The 27,266-nt window shown below is 35.6% G+C and overlaps 1 protein-coding gene across 3 annotated transcripts in view; it reads right to left on the reverse strand.

The window, feature by feature from the left end:
- Positions 1–625: 625 nt before the first annotated feature.
- SREK1 (splicing regulatory glutamic acid and lysine rich protein 1) overlaps positions 626–27,266 on the reverse strand; it is a 36,568-nt gene continuing 9,927 nt past the window's right edge. For 2 of the 3 annotated variants that reach the window (XM_039567822.1, XM_039567823.1), the window contains exons 3-12: positions 23,720–23,835; positions 22,243–22,407; positions 21,136–21,314; positions 20,400–20,530; positions 18,822–18,936; positions 16,212–16,331; positions 13,426–13,947; positions 8,216–8,311; positions 7,610–7,745; positions 626–6,544 (exon numbers count right to left, since the gene is read on the reverse strand). In XM_039567822.1, coding sequence (XP_039423756.1) covers positions 6,392–6,544; positions 7,610–7,745; positions 8,216–8,311; positions 13,426–13,947; positions 16,212–16,331; positions 18,822–18,936; positions 20,400–20,530; positions 21,136–21,314; positions 22,243–22,407; positions 23,720–23,835 — 1,733 coding nt within the window. In that variant the 3' untranslated portion in view covers positions 626–6,391. Of the gene's footprint in view, positions 6,545–7,609; positions 7,746–8,215; positions 8,312–13,425; positions 13,948–16,211; positions 16,332–18,821; positions 18,937–20,399; positions 20,531–21,135; positions 21,315–22,242; positions 22,408–23,719; positions 23,836–24,122; positions 24,247–27,266 lie in introns of all 3 variants that reach the window. The other variant, XM_039567824.1, reaches the window with a different exon arrangement.

Below are 27,266 nucleotides of genomic sequence, written 5' to 3' on the forward strand. Positions count from 1 at the left end.
AGTGGGAGCTAAGCCAGCCATGAGCCAGCCAGCCAGCTAAACCAACCTCAAAAATCATCAGAGCAGATCACTAGTGAGCAAGTTAAGTCTGTTGAGAAGCACATCTCAAACTATTGCTCCTTAATCAGTGCTATTTAGACTCTTACAAATTATATAAAGCAATTGAGAAGCTTTTGCATGGAGAAGTAAATTTTGGTATGAAAACATCCATGGCAATAAACTGATAGGTACTATTAATGTCAGAAGCTCTGCTTGAACTCCTGATTCCTACTTTGCAATAGTCTTCTATACAGTCACATTTACTAATTTACCATTTGAAAGTGAGACTCTCTCTCTGGTGAAACTATAGTAGTTTCCTCTGCAGAAGAAAATCCCCTGCCCAGAGAGGGAATTCAGAAGGCTCCTCTGTAACTGAACAGTGATGATATATTCAATTACTTAACCCCTTATCACTTTTCCTTTAACACTCTTGTCAGTATCAGTAAAACAGACTTAGTTTCAAAGCACTTGACTCTGGGGCAGATAAAGCCTACAAAAAAAAGAAAATAAAACAGAGAAGAGAGAGAATTGTACAGTCATTTGTTGTACCTCATCTAAATTTAGTGGAAGTGAGTTTATGACACCATTAGAACTTTGGGACATGGTTTATTTATGAAAATAACAACAACGTAATAGCATTTAACATTTCTTTACACGTACCATTTTCATAGTTGCTTCATTAATGCAAAAATATACTCTACCAACATAGCACAAGTGTGGTTACCTGGTAATTAAACTTTGAATACCTACATTATTAACAGAAATATCAAACTTAAGAGAAGGAAAATAGTATTTTTGCTGCTGTGGTGCTTAGGTTCCTCAGGTATATGTGAACCCAGACTGTGATAGGTGCGATTTGTGAGTAACAAATTAGACACAGCTCCCGTATCAGCGGGGAAAATAGCAGAAAGGACCTGCTGATAGGCTACATAATCTGTGAAAGTTAAATTACTCTCTTGATCTTTCTGGGCCAAATCAGTCATTCCTTTGATTGTTATGTAAACGATGGCTTTTCAAAGTAGCAATTTCTAAGTGCCCCATGATTTACTCATCAGTGCACTAGCAGTTCCAAATCTTTGCACTAGGGAAAAAATAGAGCAACATCTTCTAAGAAAGCCAGTTAACTGGCAGTCTCATTAAGGATATCAAGAACTGCATGAAAGAGAGATGAAATTATTCTTTTACTATTGCAGATAAGTTTTTCAGGTCAAAAAAGACACATACAGCCTTTTCAATGGAAAAAGAATAATTTCATTAACAATTAGTAGAGAATACACTTTGTACACCAAAAATCTCTGATCTCACATCAAATTTGGCAATAGCTGAACATAAAAAATGTAGCAATTTTTTTTTTTAAAGTGTAAGCTGAAACTTTCCAGAATAGTATAAAGAGCTAAACCCCTGTTTTTTGCTGTCCGTGTTCTCCTGTATTAAGCTCAACTATCTTAAAACTGTCATGACAATAAAAAAAAAGAATTGCCCTCTTAGATAGTAACAGTTCACATGTTCAGAACACACTGAAAGCTGAAGTTGGTAGATAGCTTCTCAACTGTACTATTTACTCAAACAATACAGAAGTGAAGTGTTAACAGCTTCATCTCCTCAAACTAGAGGGAAAGTTGCTGCCTCCACATATTGGGACGTTTATTAAACTGTATTACATTGAAGAGAATACAAAAGAAACCCTTGTGCTAAATGTGTTCACATTCTGCAATAGGACATACCTACAAATGAGGCAGTCTTGAATTAGAAATAAACACTGCATGCCATGACATTTTTTAGAAGTCTAAAATTAAACAGAGGAAAGTGGGGTTCTCTTACATTAAAAAAAAAAAATCCTTTTGTACAGTGCTTTTAGTTTCAATATACTTTTAATTATACTTTTCAACATATAAAAATAAAGCTAAAGTACAAGCTGAAATTTTCTGTTCTGTTTATGTATTAGCAAACAAAATTAAATTTTAGATTCTCTTTAGGCACTAACACTTAATGATGTCTACATATACTCTCCACATTCCAGTCTCTGGTGGGAAAACTACATCTCTCTGAACTAAATGTCCAGTGATTGACAGGATTTTAGATACCCACATATTTCAGCATTTATGCCACTAAGTAAAATTTTCACTTTAAAAATAATGATAACACCAAAGGCAGTATTTGATTGCTATAAAATGGAAAACTACCACCAAGTGGCATATGACCCAGATAATGATTCACAATTCACATCTTAAAAGATTGTTTCACCACTACAATGCTATTATCACACTAACACTTTAAAAGTTCAAGATTATTTTGGATTTTTTTTTCCCTCTAACACCACATGAGCTCTGATCTTGTTTCATTATAGAAGTGATGCAGAGATGCTTCAGACCTAAAAGTAGACAATACACACACCACTATGGCATTACTGTTTGCAATGGTCACACACATGAATGAAAAATAACTAAATAAGGACTGGCAATACGTATACAGTAATTTATAACATACAAAGCAGGCTTTACTTAACTAGCTCTTTCTTAGACCAAAAGAAAATCCCGTAATTCCTAATCTAGTAACTATTACAAAATACCAGTACAAGCTAAAGGCTTGAAAGAAGCTACTATGTAACAGATCTGAAGAGTTTCAAAGTAATTCAGGTACTGCCTTAGATGTAACTAAGAGAACAGTAGCAAGCAATGCAAAGCATGCTACAGACTACCGAATTTAACTTCGTTGCAGCAGAGTAAATACACGGAAGTGTCCACAACTCATTTCAGAATCAAAGCTGTGCATAGGTTGCTGTCAGCCAGCTAATATAAACCTTGTTCAGACACATTTATCTATCTGAAACTCCCATCAAAAAAATTAGGAGGTGATTAATGAATAGGCAAAACCCACATCTCACCAATTTCCCAAGTATTCTTCAGATATTTCTAGTTTCTAACCAAGTGCTTTTATTATCCCCAATTCCAATTCCGACATATGAAAACTAAGAATTCTTTACATACCATACTACTATTGGTGTCTGCAAATAAAATTCCATGCCTCACACCTTTGTAAATCCATTGACTTTGATTAAATCATCTGAGCCACAGCCACCTCTGTCTTGAGTTTTAACATCCTGTTTCATCCACCAAGAAGTTCTCTTCTACTACCTTCTTCTTTCAGAACGTAAAGAAAAATCCTGTCTGCTACCCAGAATCCTGTTGGGAAATAGCTATGGGTAGTAATGGCAGCTTATGTGCTTTATGTGATCTTAGCAAAATGGCACCAGATCATCACTCTTCTGAGCAATTACATTTTCAAGTAAGGGCTGATTCAGATGAAACTATGTGTAAAACAATACAGCTGTCATGAACTATGCTGTTCTCAAAACTTCCACCCAAGTTAAACCTATTTATAAAGTGCAAAACCAAATGATCTGACACAGCAGCTCAGCACACAAGCTTGTTAATGATGAAGGCAATGGACTTCCTATGGAAGTGGATGATGCACTCAATCCTGTAGGAGCAGGATGGAACTTTATTACTGTGCTATGCTATCAGTTTATAAGTGAGCTACCCTCTGCAGAGATAAGCATTTTACAGAGTAACAGTTCTCCAGGAGTGGCTTTTTAGCAACACCTGATAAGAAGGGACAGATAATAACTACCTCACAGATCTGCACAGTATTTACAAAGCAAAACCAGAAAACACAGTGTTTGCAAGAAAACATGACCTGAGGAGGGGAGAAAATGTGTATATTTGGTGGCTGGTTGTTTTGGTTGGTTTTTTTCCTTAACAAAAAAACAACCAACAAAACCAACCAACCAAAAACCCTAAAAACCCCAGGACACTTCTTGTAAGGGAATCATAATGAACATACAATGTAACAATGTGCTGCATATAACCTCAGACATGGGATAAAGTAGCTAGGAGTAAGTTAAGGCTGCCATTCATAACTATTAACTTCCAAAGGCATGTTTCTCAGCTAAGGGTACACAATCATTTACATATTTTATAACTGATACATCACAGAGATATGCTATTTCAGGCTAACAAAACTCAAGAAATCAAACTAATACCAGCTAAAACATAATACATGGAAAGAATTCTAGCTCTTCCCAAAGGAGAAACTTAGCTTTTCAAAGACACCATAAATAATACATATATATTTTCACTAGTATCCCCATTTCAGATGAAAAAAGCTCTATGAATAAGACTAGATGGTCTAAAAATACTCCTTTAAAAAGTATGTACCAGCAGAAACTTCCCTCTAAAATACTTATTTTATTAGTGAAATGGTACCAAAGATAACAAGTATACAAACAATCTCTTTGCTCTATGCTACTTACACATCATAAATAAGACAGCTGTTGTTGCAAGACACAATCTTTCACAGTCTTCCTGTAAGCATACAGATTTTTTATTCTTTTATTAGAATTAGCTGTTTACCAGCCAACAGCATGTGGCTTAAAATCACAAAAATGGCTGTTCTATACTTTACATGGTAAAGCATTTTCTGTTGTCTTAAATGTACACAGTGGCAAGAACATTAAATGTTATCGAAAATGCGGAGTGATTAAGCAGCTTTGCTTCACAATCAAATTGGATTTCATTACCTTAGGAGCTGGGCAAAGTTTTTTCATTCCCTGTAATATGCTTCCCTTCCACTGAAAAAATTTAACTATGCAGAGGAAAAGTAAAACAAGTAGAAAGCAAATAGCCAATACACTCAATTTTTTATTTTAACTGAAAGAATTAACACGTCCCATGAGGTAAGGCAATTAAGTAATTTGATTGCATTAAGTTGTACTAAAAATAATCTACGTGATTTTAGATATGATAATGTCTTAAAAGTATAACTTATCAGAAATCTCATGTAACCAATTAAACTAGTTCAGAGAACACAGCCACGTTTTGCCTTGACAAAAATAGTTCTTTTGTCCTTCTCTTCTTACATGCTTTCTCCACAAAAAATGAAAAAAGAATCTCTACTGTGTAAGCCCTATGTAAATTAGAACTTTCTTCCTCATATTATTTATCCCCTGTTTCTTTGCATGCCATTCCTTTTATATAGCCCAACAGGTATCAGAGAAAATAACAGAGAGGTAACAATTAAGGCCATCCAACTGTATATTAAATGTCTTGAGGGCTTTCTTTGATGCAGGTGATCAGAGCACATTTTGTATTCAGCTACTACTTTTGTACAGTGGTGGTCCCCAAATGACATCTTTCCTCTTATTTATAAATCTAAGGAAAAAAAAAAAGTAAGATGGAGCTTCAGTATTTTAACAAGTGAATCAAACAATCGTTCTGGCAAGTCACTTGCATTCTTGTCTACAGCATGGTGGTGGCAAAGTAGCAAGAGAGATCAAATAAGATTTAGCTGAAAATGTGTAACAGCACATATACATTTCTAGAAAATACCACATTTTAAGAAGGCACTAAAGCTTCTGCTTGTGCTCCCATATTTTTTTAACGAAAAAGAAAAATTTATTTTCTTAATGGCACCTGTACTATTTTCAGCTGAACAGACACACTGCAGTACATTTCAAAACAAAGCTGTAAGTTCTGGTATCATCATATAGATGTGCTCACTTCTCTAAGGACAAAGAAAACAACAAAACAAACAACTCCAAAACAACCCTGTAAGCTAACCTAATACCTATAACATGGCAATGTTCCTTTTAGGAACAGAAAAAGCGCATGCATTGTTCAAACACTTTAAAAGAAATATTAATTTCAGGGATATTAGTAAGAAATTATTTTAAATAATAAACCCTAAGAATCTCAAGCAGTGAGCAAATGAAAAACATACTAATCTGTGAGTATTTAACATAAGAACAGTAAAACCGTGTTTATGCTTAAACCCCCTTTCCCTACAGTTGTCATTTACTAGGAAAGAAAGTGTGTATATTTATGCACCATTTTCAAGCACATCAAACAGCACACATTGAAATTTTTGTGGATTTTTTAACCTACAGGGCAAAACAATACAAACGCCATCAACAAGCAGTATTTTAAACAACCTTCAATGCATATCTTCAGCTTTTTTTGGGAAGTACAGGTTTACATCTTTCAGTTTCTAGTTATTTGTAACAGCTTATAGCAAAACTTAACATAAATCATTTTACAAGTACAGCCATCATGGAAAAGCATGGATTTTCAAGAGATGAATAGTTCTGATGGCATCTGCCTTTTCATGGTATAACTACTGGTCCGTGCTATCTTGCTTTACAGCAAGAAGACAACAAAGCTATCACAAGAATTGGAGGAGCTACTAGTACTATCAACAGGTTCAGGTTGATTGCTTTGACATTTTCTTCCTCATTCTGGGAAATAAAATGCTTTGGGTTTCATTCCTTAGTTGAATTTTAAGTCCATTCTTTGCTTTAAACCTCTTCCATTTTAATGGAGAGGTTTTCTTCATTTGGTTGACAGTTCCCGTTCTGTTGTAGCTTGACTTCATCTGTCCTTTGCGTATCTCTATTGTCTACTTCCTTGTCAGTCTCTGAATTCTGATCTTCTTTATTGTTATCTTTGTCCTACCAAAGATAAAATTATTTGACAACAAAATAGTATTTGTAGCATTATAGGCTATGACTTCCAACCAACTCTTGGTAATTTTTTTCTTTCAATTTTTACATATCTATCTTGTCTCTGCAAATTTTAGAATAGAGGTGTGAGCTTCTTTGCCCCCTCCCCCCTCTTTTTTTAAAATTAGCTTTCTTTTCAGTTGGCTGAAGTTAGGCACTTGTAACAACCCATCACCCAAAAAATTATGCCATAAAGTGATCTGTCTTTATTAACTATAGTCAGACAAAACAGAACAAGCAGCACCACGGAATGTATGAGAAATAGCTCCAGAAATTAAGATTTCACCAACATTTTTTAAATAGAACTTTTTAAACAGAAATTTTTTTTTCTTTTTTTTGTCAGGTATCTGATGCATTTTAAGGGAGTTCTTGGGTAAGATACTTAAGCATTTCAGCAGTCACCTAAACAAGCTGTTTTTTAACAGCTGAGTAATTCTCCGAGCACAACAAACTACTCTTTAAAGGTGTGCTGCTATTCAAATTCTAAGATTAAACAATTTGAAGACGTTTCTTTTCTTAATTCTAGTACCTTCTATTTTGCAGGGGAAAATCCTATACCACTCTTTCACAACTCTTCAACTTCACTCCTATAGAATCCAATATACAGACCAGGACCAAATCAGTGAGGGAGAGCTTGAGCTGCAGTGAGAGTTTATTCAAAAAGTAATCTTTTCAATATGACAGTCAAGCCACCCCTGAATACTGCTTATTAGTTAATGCTCTGCCTGCTCCTAAGAGTAGGGAACCAGGCATGTCCTAACATAGGGCACACAATAGGAAACAAGGTGTTTCTGTAACCTAAGCACACAAACTCCTACAGGTCAACTGAAGTCCAAACATGTAGACTTAAACTGGACTACTAACCCCAACTAGCAAATACTAAACCCAAACTGATTTGGTAAGGAACAGGAGAAAAAGAAGGGAGGAGTAGAAGAAAGAAAAAGTAAAGAGAGAATTTCAATAATGGCTTCATTACCACTTCACTCTGCTGATCACGTGGTCACACAAACTTACCTTCAAAGTAGTGGTGCTTTTGTCAGATTTCTCCTTTCCCTCTTTTTCTTTACTACTTTTTTTCTTGGAAGTGGACCGTTCTCTTTCTCTTCTTTCATTATTTGTATCCCTTTCTCTTTTCTTTTCTTTCTTGTTTCTGTTTCAGAAATTTTTTATTCAAATTAGGATTTGATCCAACTACAACAAACTTCAAACCACTTGACAGCAAACTAAACTCCCAGTGTGGATGTTCAAAAAACCTCCCAAAATTTAACAAAAAAGCCCTTCACGAAGACAATGGGATTTTTTTGGCTGAAGAGAGCTAAACACTGCATGCCCAGTACACACTGTATTTGCAAAGAAAAAAGCGAATGAATCTGTATCAGATGAAGGGATTTTATTGACTTGAAGCAATTTGCAATGCTGATTGATTTGAAACTCTGTCATTGAAAGAATACCAGAGCTCAAATTGGTTAAAGTTTTGAGTTAGTTTTAAATTAAAACTGAATCATACTGACCAACTGAAATAATCTGAAATCCTTAATGCAAAGGCAGTAGAACCATGAAAATACTGTAAATCCTTCCTTCTTTACTCATCATTAACTTCTATGTTTACATCAAACCAACCTTCTTGGAGAAGGAGTTCGTGAAGACTTCCTTTTTGCTGTTTTTGATGTTTTAGGAGACTTGGAGGGACTTCTACTCTTCCTTTTACGCCTTTCTCTACAGGACCAAGAAATTCAAGATCATCAAAACCCAAAAATAATAAACTCAAAGGAGATAAAAAGAGAAAGCTCTTACAATGACCTAACACATCCACTGAATTTAACAGTCTATATTACCAACAGAATATGAACTGTACCACCTAAAAAAAAATTGTACGCTTGAGTTTAGTGGGAAAGGCAAGGCTGCAAGTAGGAAAAAAAGAAGTTGTGTCCTTTCAAAATTTTCTTTTTTTAAAATCCTTATACACTTGATAACAATGGAAACACACTGAATTCAGTAATCCAGTTAAGTTTCTTCAGTCAGGAAAATAATTCAATTGAATGAAGTGCCATATTAAGACAAATGGTGTAACTTGAACAGTATGAATTTCAAAATGTAACATTACAATCTGCAGATCACTGCAACTTCAGTTTAACCTGACTGAAATTTAATTCCTAAATATATGAGTTAGAATTAGCTGGTTTAGAAGAAAATATTGCAAAATGAAGCCCAAGCTCTTGTCAAAATCAGGATAAATAAATTCTGTTGTTTGTCTTGTGGTCCTTGCTTAGCAAACTCAATGTCATCATTCCGTAACACATGGAAAAGCCTGAAGTGTTTTACAAAGCAGCTGTTTTACATAGCTATATGGAGTTTCCTGAAGTTGCCATTATGGATACTGATCTTGAATAGAACAAAAACATGAAATAACTGGTCATTTATACTGAGGCACACATTAAGTTAAAGCAAAAATTGAGCCAGTACAACTTCATTCAACATAAATGCAGAACCCATTTGTCAAAATAAGACAATTTTTTTCCTATCAACTCTTTGTACAGCAGGAAAAGCAGACTGGAAGAACACTGAAGAAAAATAGGGAAATTTAAAACTTACTTCTAGATATAGCACAAAAGCTACCTTTATGGGTAACACCTTTTGCAATTTGTGTATATTTAAATCTTCAATATTTAGAAAAGCCAAGAAAACAAAACTTATTAGATAAATAACAAATGGAAACATTAAATTATGGCCAGTATCACTACATGGATTGATACTCTGACAATATAATCTACTGTGACTGTCCTGGTTTTGGCCAGGATAATTTTCTTTCTAGTAACCAGTACGGTGCTGTGTTTTGGATTCAGTATGACAATGTTGTTGATAATACAGTGATGTTTTAGTTGTCACACTAAATCAAAGACTTTTGTTTCCCATGCTCTGCCAGCAAGCAGGTGCCCAAGACACTGGAAGGGAGCATGGCAAGGAGAGCTGACCCAACTGGTCAAAAGTATATTCCATACCATAGGCAGGGAGCTGGCTGGGAGCTGCAGACTGCCCTGGAAGATGGGCTAGGCATTGGTCTATGAGGGGTGAGCAATTGTGTAGTACATGACTTGTTTCTCTTGGGCTTTATTTCTCTCTGTACTTTCCATTACAATTATTACTGTTACGGTAATTATTTTATTTTGTTTAAATTACTAATGTGTTCTTTCCTCAACTCTCAAAACACAGAGCCTGGCAGAGCATGACAAGGTTGAACAAAGAAGGGATTGGTGAGGAAACAAAAGAAGTCAAAAATGAACTGTCATGGTTTAACTCCAGATGGCAACTAAATCCAGAGTGGCATTTGCTCATTCTGTGCCTTCTTTTGCCCCCCACTGCCCCTCAACCTCCATACCCCCATGCCACTGGGGAGGAGAATAATCAGTAAGAAAACTCCAGCACTGTACCAGCTGATAATAAGAAATTTAACTTTCTTTCAGTCAAAACCAAGACAGTGACCTCCTGAAGCTGCAGAGGACAAGATTTCTTAGGTATTTTGTTCAGCAAGCTTTTAAGTGTGATTGATAAACAAAAATATAAAATGGCCTCAAAATCGTGGACTAAATAACACAGTAACTACATCAGTTGTTCACTAGTTAACATGCATTTTGTTTTGAACATCTCCACATTTATCATCACCATTATTTAAATGACGATACTGGAAATTGATTATTCTCTCTTAGTGCTGTCACTTCGGCTACACTGAGTACATTCCCACTTTATTCTGCTTTCCAGCATACATACCTGCAAACCAAGTGCTTTAGCAATTGTGTTCAAACTAGAAACTGCTTATTCATGAAACCTCATTTTCAGTTTCTGCTCTTATTTCAAGTTGAAGAACTGTATCTCACTGCATTTGTCCATACAAAGATTTTTGTGCACCCATTTCATTAACTCTCTTGCACAATACTAATACAGCAGAATTTAAGAAAAACAAGTTCTGAATACTTTGATAGTGATTCCATGTCTCTTAATCATACACAGAAATAACATTATGCACCTCATCTGGTGCTACTGGTTCTGCTAGCCTGTAAGATAGCTCCTTTCCCTGATTTCTCTTCCCCCCGGTCTGTCTCTTCCTACAGCTAGGAATCACGAATAACCATCTTATTTCCAGTACCTGCATGCTGTATGTCAGCAAAGCAAGGTCAGTTGCCATCTAGTTCTTAGAAGGTCCTGTATGTCCTACTCCACCTTCACCTCTTCTCCAAAAAGAAGACTGTTTGCCCCGTATTTTACATTTATCAGGCAAATAATCAGAATGAACTGCTGTACTGTACGTTCAGGCAATTGAAATGCCTCATGGTTGAATTATCTTCACTGGAAAGGCCTGCAACCATTTAAACTATGCAATGTCAACCACCAAAGAGAGACCGCTAAAAGCAAGCTGTGACTGTAACCCAACCCATCCAGAATTACTTTTCAGAGAACCAAAACCATGACATTACTGAGGTTGAAATTACCTATCCCTTCCCCGCCTTACAAGAGGGTCAAACCAGAGTAGGTTATTCAGGGCCATATCCAGTCAGATTTTATTATCTCCATGGAGAAAGGAGACAATCCCTTGGGGTAACTAGTTCCAGTCTGCCCAAAAAAACCACAAAGTCAACATTAGGAAAAAAAAGCCTTTATTTCCCATATGTCAATATGTGCCTGTCACCTCTTAATTGTCACAGGCCTCTGCTGGCTCTGTCTTCTTCATGCTCTTATTAGATATTAATACATATTTTAAGACGCTCCTTAGCTTTCTTTCTCTTTTCCAGGCTGAAGAGTCCCAGATTCCTCAGTAACCCCTTGTATGACAGAAGCTCCAAGCTCCAACCAACATCTACATTAACTTTATAAGCTTCATGGCCCTTCACCAGACTCACGCCAGTATATTTGCATGTCTCTTGTAATGGGAAGCCCAGAACAAGATTCTAAATGTGTTCTCACCAGAAGAGGGTAAGAATTACCTTTTCTGACCTACTCACAACATTGCTGGCCTCCTTAGCTGCAAGGACCTGCCAGCCAGCCTTCCAGCGAGTCAGTCCCCCTGCTATACTGGTGCAATGGCATTATTCCCGCACATGTGTAGGACTTTTCCTTTCTCTTTGTTCAATTCCATAACTACCAGTCCATTTCTCCCACCTGCTAAAGTTTCTCTGAATGATGAACCAGCCCCTCCCCACTCTCTACTGTTTGCAAAGCTGCCAAGGATGCCCTCTGTCCCACTATCTAAGCCCTTATGTGATCTTGATAACATTCGCCAGTATTGGCCTCTGCATTGATGTTCTAAGGATAATGTTATATCTGAAAAAAAATTGTAAATCCATAATAGAAAGTGTATTTTCTCATCTTCCAGCTTCAAAAGAACACTGCTCTTGTTTAACAATATCTGTATCATATCAAAGTACAGTTTTGTACTTTGCACTAGAAGAGATGCACTAATTTGCACTAGAATTGTTTGCTCAAGTACATGACATTGGAGCCTTTCCATAGCACTTTCTTAACTAGTAGGATTCTTAAGGGGGAACAAAATTGTTGCAAACTAAAGTATGAGCTTTTGGTTACAGCCAGCTAACTACACTTGCTGTTTGGGTTTAGGAACCTGGTTTTCCACCAAGGTTCCTATATAAGCTATATATTGAAACGCATGTATTTTTCTGCACTTATCCAATTCAACACTGAGGCCTACGAACTGAAAAAAATGGTTTCAAAGCTGATAGAAGTATCTCTATGTGGGTCTTCCACGCATGTAAATAGGAAGCTGCATATGCTTAAAGAAGAAACAGTATTTTTCCCATAAACCTCATAACACAAACACAATGTTCAGAAACTATTTCACCCTTTTTTACCTTCTATGAGCTTGGACTAGAAGAATTCTGCTTTTGTCTAGTGAAATTATGATAACAGAACTTCATTATTATAGGTAGAACTTTAGCAACTCATTCAGAATTTCATTATCTCAAGGTTACAGATATCATTTGGTATTTAAATCTGATGCAATACTACTGAACTTTAATTCCTGATGTAACAGAAAGAACCTTATCCACCAATGCTTCCGAACTTATCTTAGCTGCACTGCTTTTAGAATATGCCTGAGTTTGCTTACAGAGGTTGATTATAATCTCACAGCCTCTTTCTGCTGTACTGAATTTATCCAGACTTCCTGCCAGTTAATCTTCCCTCAGAGCCAAAACCAACATCTACATTAACTTTATTGTTTTCCTGCTTACAGTCAGTAACGTTAACGAACGTCACTTTTAACTTATACCTGGCCATCTAGTCAGATAAACAAGGTTTCTGTCTCTTCCAACAGAGATACATTCACCTTGCGAAAGGCTAGCCAGCCAAGCAATACACTTGCTTCCTGCAGTTCAGCCATCCAGCCAAAAAGTAGCAAGTACTATGGAACAACTGTTTGCAAGATCTACAGACCAAAATGTTGCAGTACGTAAGTAATGAAAGAACTACGTAACACTGACTCAAAACTTTCATCAGGGCAAAGATGATGTGTACGCTGTAGGCCAGAACTTTTGGCTGTCTCCAACATACAGAAATGGCACAAGAATCATCCAATTACTGTCCTCAAGGATTATATAATATGGTTATGTGAAAGTCAAGCACCAGCAGCCCAACAAGAAACTGTTCTATCAGGCATCATATAGAGCATTTTATTACAGATGTTACTTTACAGGAAAATCTACAGAATGGAAATAATACATATTTATTTAATAAGAGACATGGTGATATCAATACATAAAAATTAGGATGGTGCCTCACTGAACTGACAAGTCAAAAAAAAGCATGAAAAATTCTAAACAAACCTGCTGGAGCTACGAGATCTTCTTGAAGAGCTATAGCTTCTTGGGGGTGTTCTGGATCTCTTATCTTTCTTCTTTTTATCATCTCTCTCTTTTTCTCGATCCTTCTCCTTATCCCCATCTTTTTCCTTTTCTTTGTCTCTGTCCTTTTCTTTGTCCTTATCTCCCTCCTTGTCCTTAATCTTTTCTCTGTCCTTCTCTCCTTCTTTCTCAGTATCTTCTTTTTCTTTGTTCTGATCTACCTCTTCCTTTTCTTTTTCCTTATCTTTATCTTTTTCCTTTTCCTTGTCCTTTTCCCTATCCCTATCTTTGTCCTTATCCTTGTCCCTGTCTTTGTCTCGGGCTCTCTCTCTGTCTTTGCTTCGCTCTTTATCTCTCTCCTTGTCCTTCTCCCTATTTCTCTCTTTATCTCGCTCTCTTTCCCTGTCTTTGTCTCGGTCCCTATCCTTCTCCTTGTCTCGGTCTCTGTCTTTTTCTTTGGCCTTTTCTTTTTCCTTGATCTTTTCTTTGTCTCTTTTCTTGTCCCTGTGAAAAGCCAAACACAAACCCATTAATTAATCTTCGAACTTTCCAATTAGAATTACAACTAACTTTTTAGTATACATCAAGATAAAGTGTCTCTGTTGAAAAATAGTAACTCTTCAATATTTTACTTTTTCACCCTGTTCACGATGAGGGAAATCTACATATAGCTAGGAAATATACGGCTATATACAGCTAGGAAAAAACTGGAAACCAAATTGGAGAAGGGGAGGCCAAAACCAAATCAAACCACTATCTTCCAAGTGATGTTACTATGTCTCTCTCCACCTCACAGTTATGTAATTATACATATATATATTGTCTCTATTTTGTCAGAGAACGGACAAAACTCTACAATCTTTAAATCCACTCTTCACTAAAAATATATCCACACAAAATGACCTTCAGATTAGTCACTGCCAAAAGAATAATGACAGCTGACTGACGGAAGTCTTTATATTCTACAGTTTTGTCTCACACAGGTATCTTTGAACTGCTTGGAAGTCCAACAACACTTAATTCATAGAAATAAAAAGAAAACATGGACAAAATACCACCAGATACCCTTAAAAGGCAAATGTAAGATCAAAACTCAATCAAGACAATTCAACCATGTGTAATGTCATTAGGAATTTGAAAATTATTGAAAAATTGCTAATACAGTAAAAACAGAAGAAAGGAAAGCAGCTTCTTTGGGACAGGAAGTAGGATACATGCTGATAAAAAGAACAGTAAGGAAAATTCCATCTGATGTTCAAATCATCAAGTCAAACAAAAACTAATTAGCTCACAACTTTGGCTGGAAGATTACATTATAGTATAGGACTATTTGAAAATGCAAGACTCCATCTTTCCTCTCTAGTACAGAGACACGTGACAAAAGAACAATTGTTCAGAGAGAGAAAACAGGAGAAAGCACAAGAGGAGAAATTCATTAGCAGGCCTTACTGGGTCAAAGAGAACCAGATGGACAGAAGTTATCTGGTATTGGTATCTATTCTAAATTTTCACAGATTCTAAAAGAGACTCCTTCACACATGAAAGGTCCTAAGCACTCAAACAGTCCTCAAACTGAAGCAGTGTTTGGCAGTATCTTCTCAACTGTAAATAAACAGCAGACTGTTGTATGCTCTGTGACCTAGTAACTTTGATTCCCATTAGGTTCTGTCAAATACTTTGTTAGGAGTCTCAGAGAAGGAATGTAACATCATAAAGACAAAACAGCACACAGTCCCCACGACACCAGCCTTAAAACTTCTCAAGAAATGTCTTCTAGTTAATTTATCAGAGAGATTTCACTGGACTTGCCCCTTCCAGTGAGCAGATGTCTCAAGAAGCTCCAGAAAAGAGAAACAAGAGAATCGAAAGGACCCACCAATAAAACCCAGCTGGCTACATAGTCTAGTTTTGTTTCCACATAGGTCCACAGATCTACAGCTCTCTTTCCCACAGAACTTCTTATCTCAAAGAGCAAGAGGCAGCTGCACAACCCAAGTACAAATCTCCCTTTAAATGAATCAAGGGAATTACAGAAATGAAACTAAGAACATACCAAGACTTATATTAATTAAGCTATTTTCACAGGCACTTTTGGTTTGAGCTTATTCTCTACTTCATTGCTCAAAAAATTATGCTATGATCTTGTTAAAATTTCACAGTTTAATAATTAGATGATCAGACATAAAAACTAATAAACTAGATAAAATACACACATATTACATCCTGAAATACATATATGCCACACAACAGACACGTGCATTTGTTCCTGCTGTTTGACATATGAGAACATCAAAGGTGAAAACAAAAGCTCATGCACAAGAACTATATACATGTTCTCACAATATAGGATCAAGGTCAGTCTGAATTCAATCTTCTCAACAGATACACATCAAACAAGCAGTATCCATTTTTTTTGTAGGTTCACAAGGTACACAAGGTATTCCTTAACTATTGGTTGTAGTCTGACAAAATTACCTCTTTTCAGTCAGCCTGGATGTAAGTACAAATGTAGACGAGACTATCGAAGTTCAGGTGCCTCAGCATGATCATTTAACCCCTGTAGGCACCATCCAGGCTACAAGAAAGACAATTAACTCTATCCTAGCCAAGACCACCACACTCAGTATTAAATATTACTTTCTGTCCTTTAGCCACACAGATGAGACTCCACCCTTTATGGTCATCTAAAAGGTTTGTTAAATTTTTTTCAAAAACTCTGTATTGTATCATTGTATCAACTCAGTATCATTTTGTGGAACAGATCTCACCGAGAACGAGAGCGACTTCTTGATTTCCGTCTTTCTGTAGATCTAGAACGTTTTTTCAGGGGACTTCTTGATCTGCGTCTGTCCTTGTGTCTTGAGAGAGATCTGTTGCCAGATCTACTTCTAAACGAAGAATGCCAGAGAAAAATATTTTAATATTGAAACTTCATACAAATGAAGTCAACCAACAGAATGACAGTATACATGTGTGGTGTCACCCCATAGTTTTATATAAAGAATTACACCTTAATAATATACTGTCTGCAAATGTTTTTGCAAATATGGATACTTTATGCTTCACCAGGTGTACATGTTCTACTTAGAAACAATGAACCATTTAAGTTATACCGATGTTTCATAATAACCTCCATGAATCAGGAAAATAAAAGTTAATGTAATTTACAACAGTTGTCCTCACAAAATGACACTGCATAAAATCTGATCGACAATTTTTAGCAAATTTTAAAAATAATTAGTTACATTTTATTTCCTTTCCAGGCCCAGTCACTTACTGAAGTCTTAAGTCATTAAAAAAAGATGACTTTGGCTACAACAATCTCTTTTTGCTTTGTTCTCTATCCTTATAATTTAAATTAAAAAAAAAACCCTGACGATGTGCGGCGCAGGTTTTAGTCAAGTTACCTTTTCAGATAAAAGAACCTGTTAGTATGGATTTCAGTTGTAAATAAAGTGCAGATACTCTGATTAAAAAAACGAAGTCTTAGGCAGATTTGATGAAGAAAACAGCACTTCAAATTTTATTTCCAAAACACTCCATATTTTTGACGACCGTTTTCCCCAGGGAAGGAAAAATAAAAAGCTGAATTTGCACATTAAGCTTCAAAAAACAACATCATTGGATACTTTGCTTCAGATATTAAGGTACCATGAAGTTTAACTTACCAAAGACAGAAAGATCATGTATATTACTCAGTAAAAACTGAAGAATTGTGAGGTACAAAAAGTAACAGCTGCACCTACCTTGCAGAATTCAAGACACACAGCGTAATATAAACCAAGAGGAGAGGAAGCAATTTTTTACCTACACCTTTGTTCTCCTTATCAGTAGAGAAATACAAATCAACTGCAAGGCCAATTAATTACAACTGACTCAAAGCACAACCTTGAATACATTTTATGTCACAAAGATGAAAATTATGTTATATAAAACAGTAAAACAGGGAAGCAGTAAGGATAGATTATTTTTATGGATGAAGCTGCCTCAACAGGTCAGAGTGGCTTTTTTTCAGCATGTTCTCAAAACTGACAGTAGCAATATTAAACAATTTACAAAACATAACAAAATATTAATAATCAACATTTGTTTCAAGAACAGGTTTTCCATATTTAAAAAAATAAAAGCTTATCTTCTAAAATTCCACTTGGTTTGTGTCAGTATAAGATAGTACTGAAATTACTGCATTGTTACACGAAACCAAGTTTGTTTTTCAGTTATGGAGTTAGAGACATAGCAGAGAAGCAACTAATAAAGAAGTGACCAAATGGTCCTTCTTGCATTAGAAAGCACCAAACATTATAAAGTCATCAGAAGACACATGCTGTGGTTTCCTGCTATTGCAAAATTGAAGCCTGCACTTGTACCGTATTTCTTTGATAGTAAAATTGATGATAACTCCCTCTCAGCCAGATCTTCCGTATCTAAAAGAATCCTAGTAGCCTTATTAAAAGGCATGAATGAAAGGATGCAGCAGAGCTGTTGCTGCAATATGGACAACACTCAACTTTTTAAAGTGCAAGCAATCAAATAACATTCCAAATTTTGAGCATTTTTTTATCCTTAACGTAGCCAAATATCTTTATTGACTTACGATTTACCTAGGCTCTCAGAAGATACTCCTGACAATTGAAAGAATCTGGACCATTCTGGGAAGCCTTTAGAAGTCTCACAGAACAAGAAGGCTGTTTCATTCTTGGAAAAAAACCTTAATGGGTATACTTCAAGAATGACCTAATGATTTTCTTTTTCAGAACTGAACAGATTTAACAAAGCAAACAAAATCTGAAAAATTAGAAACTGCCCCTAATGCCTTTTCGCTATGCTTTTTTTAAAACATAAAAGCTCATCAGTCTGAATTCAACCTTCAAAAAAAGGTTTTTAAAAACATAGCTTCACATTTACAGGACAGTAGATAAAAACACTGCATTTATTAACTCAATGTTTAGAAGCTGAGGACAATAGGAATTCTAAACCAAAAACCAGCCAGCCTATTTGCTCAGGATGTTACGAGTAAATTATCTGCGCCATGCACAAAATGCAGGTTTCTCTTTAAAATACAGGTCACAAAATGTTATTTGGCTACATAGCCTAATGTACAAAACCATAAAATATACAAAGAAACCACATAACTTGTTATTGTACATGGCACAGGAAGTGCCTTCTAGTATGTTTTAACTGAAAGTAATCCTAAAAATGTTTAGGATTTAGAGGAAAAGAGTACCTATTCAGAGACAAAGTTCCTGGTTACTCTGATCTGCTGGGCGCAAGTTAGTAATCTCTACAGGAATACTTGTGTGTAACTAAAAAATCTCCATTAACAGCACCATGCAAAAAATCCCAATATGATCTTAGTCTGAAACAAAAAGCATACCGACCTGTGTTTTGAGTGAGATCTTTTCCTTCTAGATCGGGATTTTGAGCTAGACCTGGATTCTGAACGAGAATGGGAACGAGATCGACCGCCTTTTCTTTCACTGCTCTTTCCAGACTCTGAGAGGAAAAAACCACTTTGCAGTGTAAGCTCAGAACATTTAAAGATCCCAGTTAACAATCTGGCACAAGTGGAATGTACCACATATATTGCAAGGGGCCTACTCTCTGCACATCTTCCTTCTTTGCAAATATCCTTCAGAAACATCCAAGAAAGTCATTGCATATACTCGTTGAGTGCAGCCATCCTGCAGCAGTACACATAAACCAGATAATTATAAACAGCTAGCTCTACTAAGAACGGGATTTATGTTGCTGCCACAATGTACAAGATCATAACATGTCCTCCTTTTGGTCTATTATTTAATATAATTACTTTCTTTTTTTTTTTTTTAATAACTTGAGAAGAACTGAGTAAATTTAGAGGGCATAATTTTGAAAACAAGCACATAATATAGATCATTATTACTGTCTGTATTTTTAGATATTTCAAACACTGCACAAATACTGAAGTTCTATTCCTCATTGTTTTGTAGGAGGAAAGGATGAACAGAACAGGGTGAAAAGTCTGACCAAAGGCCAAAAGCCAACAGAAACCTTAACAGTGAGCTCATCATGGTTCAGAGTCTAATTGTTATTTTGTTGCTTAACAGTGATAAAGTGCTTGAGTTATTTTACTTCCAACCAAAAAATACAACAAAAAATAATCCCCCCCAAAAAACCCTCAAGACTCCACACTATCTAACCAACATAAGACAGTCTCTGGGTTTGTTAGTAAGAAGAACAGCAAAAAGTTGCTGATGAAAAGAAGTAGGAGTCTGCTAAGTTGAGAATTTTTTTATGCTGTGGTTTTGCAATCCATTTAAGCCAGCATAAATCACCACTAGAATGTCTGTCTAACCTCTCAACACAACACCACCTTCCTACTTGACTTGGCATCACAGTGCTAACAGGGAACAGGGAAACAATCTGGATGAAAAGAAGTCCTTTATGATATGTTAACATTTGTCCCAGATTCATTCTCTGATCCCATTCGCTTTGAGGATGCATACAGTCTTGAGCCACCATGAAAAAGAAACAAAATTAATCTTCTGCAGATAAGGAAAGCATAATATTACTGCTTTCAGAACCATGCTAGCTCACTCTGGTCGAGACTATAGCACTAATGGGTCCTAAAGGACAACAAAAAATATAAAGCATTTTCTTTTAAAAGTTTTCAAGTACTCTAAACCTAAAAAGCACCATCATTAAGTACCAATTTAGTATTAAATTTGCATTTTTTAAAACATTCAGTGAACATGTACCTGGAAACAAGACATGATTAAATAAAAAGCTTCATTCCATTGTTTAGTTTCATGAACAGAATTTTGATTATTTTGGTTTTTTCTCCAACACATATTGAATATGTGAACTTTGGATACCCTTCTCCTGCATCTGAAAATACTCTTAGAAATGTGTAGAAATGCTCTTAGAAAAGGTACATACAGAATGTGTCTGCTCAGTAATGAACAAAATATACCTACCTGGCTCAATAGCAGCAGATATAAAAGACTGGGCTTCCCTTACTCTCTTCATCACTTCTTCTAGCTCCTTGGCAGCAGCTTGTGGTGTCATTTCAGGAGGCTTCACTATTGCATTATTGGAGTGATTTATCCTAAATTAAAGAAAAATAAAGCCTTTCATTCTTAAACACTCAAACAGGGCAGATGAAAAACAAGAAAGGAAAACATCTCAATTTCGGTGTACAACTAAAAACTTTAAAAAGTTCAGCAAAACTACAGATTTGTAACACCCATCTGTTCCAAGTATCCAAAGTACTTTTTATTACTTTGAAATCTTAACACTTTTAAATAAAAGCAGCACAGTATTTCTGGGTTACAATATTTTTAGTAGAAGTGTAGGAAGTTACTTCTCTATTTCAGATCAAATCTCCACATTAACACCTACTAACTACATACACATCATATAGAAAACTTAATTAGTACTATGGACTTCAAAGATTTTTTTACTACTACAGCTTACACTGCCTCAAGATTAATATAAATGTATTGTACTCAATGCTATACATAATCTATTGAGAGAAATTCAGGCCAAACTGTGAAACTGGAGTTGATAAAAATGTTCTGGTTTTTTAACAATAGGCCTGCATATTGAAAAAACGTTAGTCGCAGCCTTATGCTACACGTAAGTCATAAACGTGTATGCAACGACACAAAGAAATCTCCCATTCAACAGTCATATGGATAACTAGTTTCTTACTTCAGTGGCCGGTCTCCAAACATAACTCCATTAAAGGCAAGAGCTCGAGGTACAGAATTTTGGTCTGCAAATTCCACAAAAGCAAATCGTGTTGGTTGGGTCTCATCACCTGCCATTCGCACAAATTTGACTTCTCCAACTTGCTTAAAGAATTCAAGCAGCTGATCAGCTGTTGTAGTCTAGAAAGAGTTGAAGAGTTCAGCTGAAGTAAAATATACAATGAAAACCACTTATCTAATATATTCAGTAGTCTTAGAGCTACAGATTTTGGAATGATATCTCAACATTATTACAAAGGTGACATGAATTTGGTAATGTTACATTTTAAGACTTAAAGACAAGTATTTTTCTTCCAATAATTTAAGAATATTCTACAATTTTAAACAGCACAGCCACAAGCCCTTAGTCCTTCACAGAGGTAAAAAAAAAAAAAAAGGACTTTTACACAGGGTTTTGCACTTTTCAGACAACTAATCTGAAATAACCGGTAAGAAATTTCCTTATACACCTGTTTCCAAGCTACTAATTGTGACTTCTGACCAAATAAAACAAAAAAATCCAAACAATATTAAAGGACTTACATTTATGTGGCTTTCTACTAGCTTCCAGTTTGTTTTACTTTATCACAATCAATAGTAATTTTACACTCAGTAGCTATTTCAGCAGTCAAAAAACCCAAAATGTAATACTTAAATTGCTATCAGTCAAAAGCAAATAATTTTCAATTAATCCAACCACCTCTTGAAAATCCAAGCTGCTGACTGAAATATATTTATGCTAATTTTGCAACTTCCAGTAGGACACATTATTCCATCTTACTGTACCTATGCAACTGCACTGTGCCCTGGAGGACAGCTACCACAATCTCATGACTTCTGAGGATTGCTCATCTAATATAACCAAACCGTACACTTAATCAACACACACAGTTAGGTTTCTTTAATTCACCTTTGGTTTCTCTGGTATTCTGACAATTAGGGAGTTTTGTTTAAATTCATGTTGTCATTAACTAATGGGAACTCTTTAACATGTAAGATTAGAATTCACAGATTACATTTTCACATCTTCTGTTAGTATTTCCACAACACAAAAACGAAGAAAAGCTACCTGGGAATTCAAGTTTCCAACATAGACTGTTCTCCTGATTTCATCAATTTTGGATGGATCTACATTTCCCATAATTGGTGGTTGTGGTATTTCTCCCAGTGCTGTAATGTTAGGATCCAGTGCTGCTGCCGGTATAGCCCCTAAGGTACCAAGTGAAACACCAAGCTGGAAAACACAAGCACAGAATACACTTTGCAGCCAAGCACCTGTTAAAGATATTCCACTTCTTAATACTTGTTTGCCTGGATGCGTTTCTGCAAAAACAGATGTAATGAATATAAGCAATACTTTTAAGGTCACAGCACTTCACGTTTTTTTACAGAAGAAAAATCTGCCCAGAAGTAAGTTTCATAGTTAAGGTATTCTGTGAGTTATTATTTAATATCTTATCAAAGAGATCTGGACAGGGATATATATTAATTACAAAACATACAGGCCCTAATGCTTAAGAGTCACTCAAATTGAGTATGATTCTTTCAGACACTGCTAGTAGTCTCATTTTTTTTAAACCAGATGAGTGATTTTCAATAGCTGAGATTTTGCCCAGCAAGGGAAGAAGGGAATTTCTAGTGCTCAGGGCCACTTAAGGGACACATAAAGTGTCTTTTGGAAAAATGAATCACCCCGGACAAGATTAATTACAGTTGAAATGCAAAGAATATTCCATCCAAGTTCCTCCCCTTATACCTAGAGAATGAGAAAAATACAGCTCTCATGTTTGGAACTGAAAGTGAAAACTCTCCTGTAAAACGTTATAAAAAGTCACTTAAAAAGCACTACAATATTGGTGCACTGACTTCCGGGTTTGAATTTTCTTGACCCAAAAAGCAACTGCTTTTTCAAGAAATGAATTTTCTAAAAAGCGTGGGGAATTCTTAACAAGCCATCGGTACCATTTTTTATGTAACAAAGGCAAAAACTACTCTATTTTAACCTTAAATTTTCCTTCAATAAACCACAGCAGCTCGCTGATGTCAAGAAAGGCTTACAGAGGCAAAAGGGAATGGAGCAAAAATAACAGAACCAAGCTCCTCTACTTTTTGTAGTGAAAACATTGTTAGACAGAGTCTAACAGTCAAAAATCTTGCTGTAGCGACATCAAGTAGAAGTCTCTACTTCAGCTTTTAATATTCTGAAGAACTCGTGTCAATGTAACTTAGGTTTTAATGAATTTCTTGTCAGTGGATAACTACCACTGTACCAAATTAATGGCCCTACGGGGCAGGACAGCCATTAAAATGAACAAGAACCAAAACCAGTATTCACCAGTATTCCAGTAGTGTTTTGGAAAACACTACTCTGAAAGACCCTAGAAAGGCAGCACATGGACATCTTCTGATCAATCCTTAGAAGACTCACCACAGCTAAACCCTCACTGCAACATCCATGGACCAAATAGTCCTTGTTCCCTGAACACGGAAAAGGCTACCAAGAACAGAGGAAACCAGAAATTATATAGACACTGAATTTTACTTACTGTAGTCAGAGGGGTTGGTGTAGGTATGGGAAGCAACCCTGCACCAGGCATCAGACTTGTCATAGTAGGAGCAGGCGCCAATAGAGAGAGGGCTTTGGCTTCATCTGGGATTTTACCTGAAGAAGCAAATTAAAGCATTACACAGAGTTGGAACACTAGACAGATGTTACTCTTTCTATGATTTTACAATTACCCTTGCATTAAAAAATGTAATAAATAACAATGAATCTATCTACCAGATCCTTACAAAGAAACAAATATCTTAAGTTTTTCCTTTTACCCTGCTCTATTAGGAAAAACAAAAGTGAGCAAAACTTCAAAGACTAGCAATCTCATTAATGGATTATTATTTTAAAAACTGAATAATGTATATAATTATTTAACACTTTGAGCTATGGGTCACCTGTACTGGAAACTTAACGTTCATGAACCAAACGATATCAAGCATGGACGCTTTCCCAGGGCGGTGTTTTCGCGGTGATCGAAAGTTGTTTTACACATGACAACCGTTCGTGTTGGCTGCATCACTAATAGCACACAGAACATCAGATACAGAAAAGAAGAACATTTTTTAAAGTTTAATCCCCAGAAATGGCAAATAACCAAATCAGTAAAAGAAAGAAAACCAAAAAAAAGGGGGGGAAAAAAAGAAAAAGAAAAAAACAAAGTATGTGCTAACTGAAATTTGTGCTTTTCTTTATTCCTCTGGTGCTACCTACTCAGAATGTAAAATAAATAAAACATAAAATAATAAACTACTGAACTACTGTGACTGCACACAATACATACTACAAGTGAAGTTGAAGGTGGAGGAAGGAAGAGTAGAAAAAAACTAGATTTGTACTGTCTCACATTCTAGGTCACCTCAGTTTATCTGAAACTGCTAAGTTAAATCTAAATTTACAGAGATTGAAGAAAATCATAACTGATCAGGCTAACCAAGCTCTATGTCCCCAAAATATGTACTTCATGCTATTTCAACCTGATCGTAGGCCTCCTATCATGCCTGAAGTTTAAGTAATAACTAATCTGAATTAAATGTAGGTTTCACTCAATGTTAGTCATGATTAGACTACTAAATGAACCCCCCAAAAATCTCCAAAAATCAAAAGATTAATAGTTAAACAACTATGATTACAATTAAATGTACATTTTAAATTCAAAACTCAAAGGGATTAAAACTGGTACAAACATTAAACACTGAACTAAAAAACTGCTGCAAGAAGTTCTGATTACACTAGGTATCTATGATCTGTTCAAAATTACTGGCATAACTGTATATATGCTAACCAACTGAGCCCTTTGGTATAACCCCATGAACCTAAATAAAGTAAATGCTCTTATTTAATCGTTGTTTTAACAGTCAAGTAATAGATAAAAGCTGTGCCAGTGGTTTCCTGCCTTGATTCAAATTGCACATTTCAACTACAAAATGCCTAAATTCAAAATTTAAAGATTAATATATATTCTTATCAAAAGGAAAATTTGAGGTAAGTTTCAAAATACCATGCAGGTTCAGTGATGAGAGCTCCAACTGACACCACAGAAAACATACTACTTTAAAAAATGAAAAGAAACAAGTGCTGCAAACCTGCTCTACAGATCTGCAGCTAAGTCTGGGTTACAGCCGGATATGACCAAAGGACAAAACAAATCTAAATGAAACTTAATTTATATGTATCATGGGTGGAACAGAACAGATAAAATAACAGTATCCATTTTTTTTTCATGCTTCCTATTTACATTTATTTTATTTACGTTAAATTTTGAGACACCTTTCTCCTTAACATGTAAGAAAGAAACCACTTGATTTTCCTATCTAAGGGAGAAAAATAGGAAAATTGTTAGCAATTAGAGGAGTTAACTGTGCAATAATGACTTCCAGGGCTTTTTAAACAAATATGCATGAATCTAAGCCACCATCACAATGTTCAGCACTCTTTACAGATCTTGTTTTGAAGTTGGGCATGCAATGAGAGGTGTACCTGATTTGCCTGACTGCTCAAAAACATCAGGTATTTTGCGAACCCTGCCTAATATGCAGGCCTACAAACAGGCTTTTGAATATACAGTTCCAGCAGATGTACATGCAAATTAGGCATAGAATTATGTACCAGTTCTTCTGAAAAGTGAAATATTTCAGTTTTTTCAAATGACTAATGAACCAGAACTTATCCTGAACAGTGAGCATCTTGCAGTTAACCAGACACTCATGCAGGTTTCTATAAATCAGGAAACATGGCACAATTAAATCCAATGGCAGAAATGGCTCTAAAAGTGGTGCATGCTAATTGAGATCTTTGGTCAGTAATGTACATAAGTATATGCCTAATTTAAGTATGCACTTACATACAGCCAATTCAATACACACTTAACTAGGTAAACTTACAAAATGCTTAGGCATTTAGTCCTTTTAAATAGGGGCTCAGTTAGGTACATAACTAAGATGGACAATGACTCAAGTTCATAAAGCAATTTAAGTAGAGGCCTAAACTTTAAGTATATGGGTCATAGCACTGAAATAACTGAAATTATTAACTTGCTGAAATGTTGTTCAAGAAATCCACTGAACATTTCAGGTAAGTTCACCATTATAGCAGCTCACAGAATGAACAGCATGCATATGTAAATTGTAAAGTTTGCAGCATTATTTCCAGAATACTTTGGTCTTTCAACAATGTAAAGTTCTATTTTAAATCAAAATCAAGTTGGTCAGTTCCATACCACAAAGATTCATTTATTTTGTTTTCAACAATGAGAAAGGGTCTATTTCTACAGACAGAACCCTGAAAATTTGCCTGTATATGCAAAGGTACTGTCTCTTCAGAACAACTTTTCCAGCTTCTAAGACCAGGTCAAAGTTTTAAAAAATTCTAGAACACTCTTTTGGAGAAAAAAAAAATTGCAGTACTTTGAATATCTACCTCCATATTTTTTAAACAGTTTTGAAAAACAAATCAACATATGAGTCCAAATAATCTCATGAATTAAACACTTTAAATTTTGCAGTTTTATCTCTGTGATTGTATTTGTAATGGGAATACAAGCCCACAAAACACAACAAGACATGCGGGTTATGACACAACAGATTAGGACAATTTAGCTTAAGAATAATACTTCATTTTTAGAACATGATATTTAAAATCTGAATAAGAATGAGGTGAAGAGATTTATTTTCTAATGAGGGAAGCAGTCAAAATAAATATGCCATATCTATATCACATCCTTAGATAGATTTCTTAGCAGCTCTTCTGCTTAGTAATTTACAGGTTCTATGATCATTTATTTATTGATTCATCCCTTTGCAAAATGTACATATTCTCAGCATTCCCTAAAGGCATAGTTGTGATTGCTACTTTTTTGTACCGTTAGTCTAAAGAACCCTAGACAACCTAGTCCATACTAGAATCAGTTCTGCTGAAGGCTAAACAGAATCATCTGCATTAAGCAAGTACTAAGCACAGTATTTTTATTCTTCAAGCGCTCAAAAGAAATTAATTTCCTACTCTTTGTAGTGATCCTATAAGGTTAACCCCCACATCCAAAA

This window comes from Corvus cornix, chromosome Z (assembly GCF_000738735.6).
Source record: "Corvus cornix cornix isolate S_Up_H32 chromosome Z, ASM73873v5, whole genome shotgun sequence".
Taxonomy (NCBI): domain Eukaryota; kingdom Metazoa; phylum Chordata; class Aves; order Passeriformes; family Corvidae; genus Corvus; species Corvus cornix.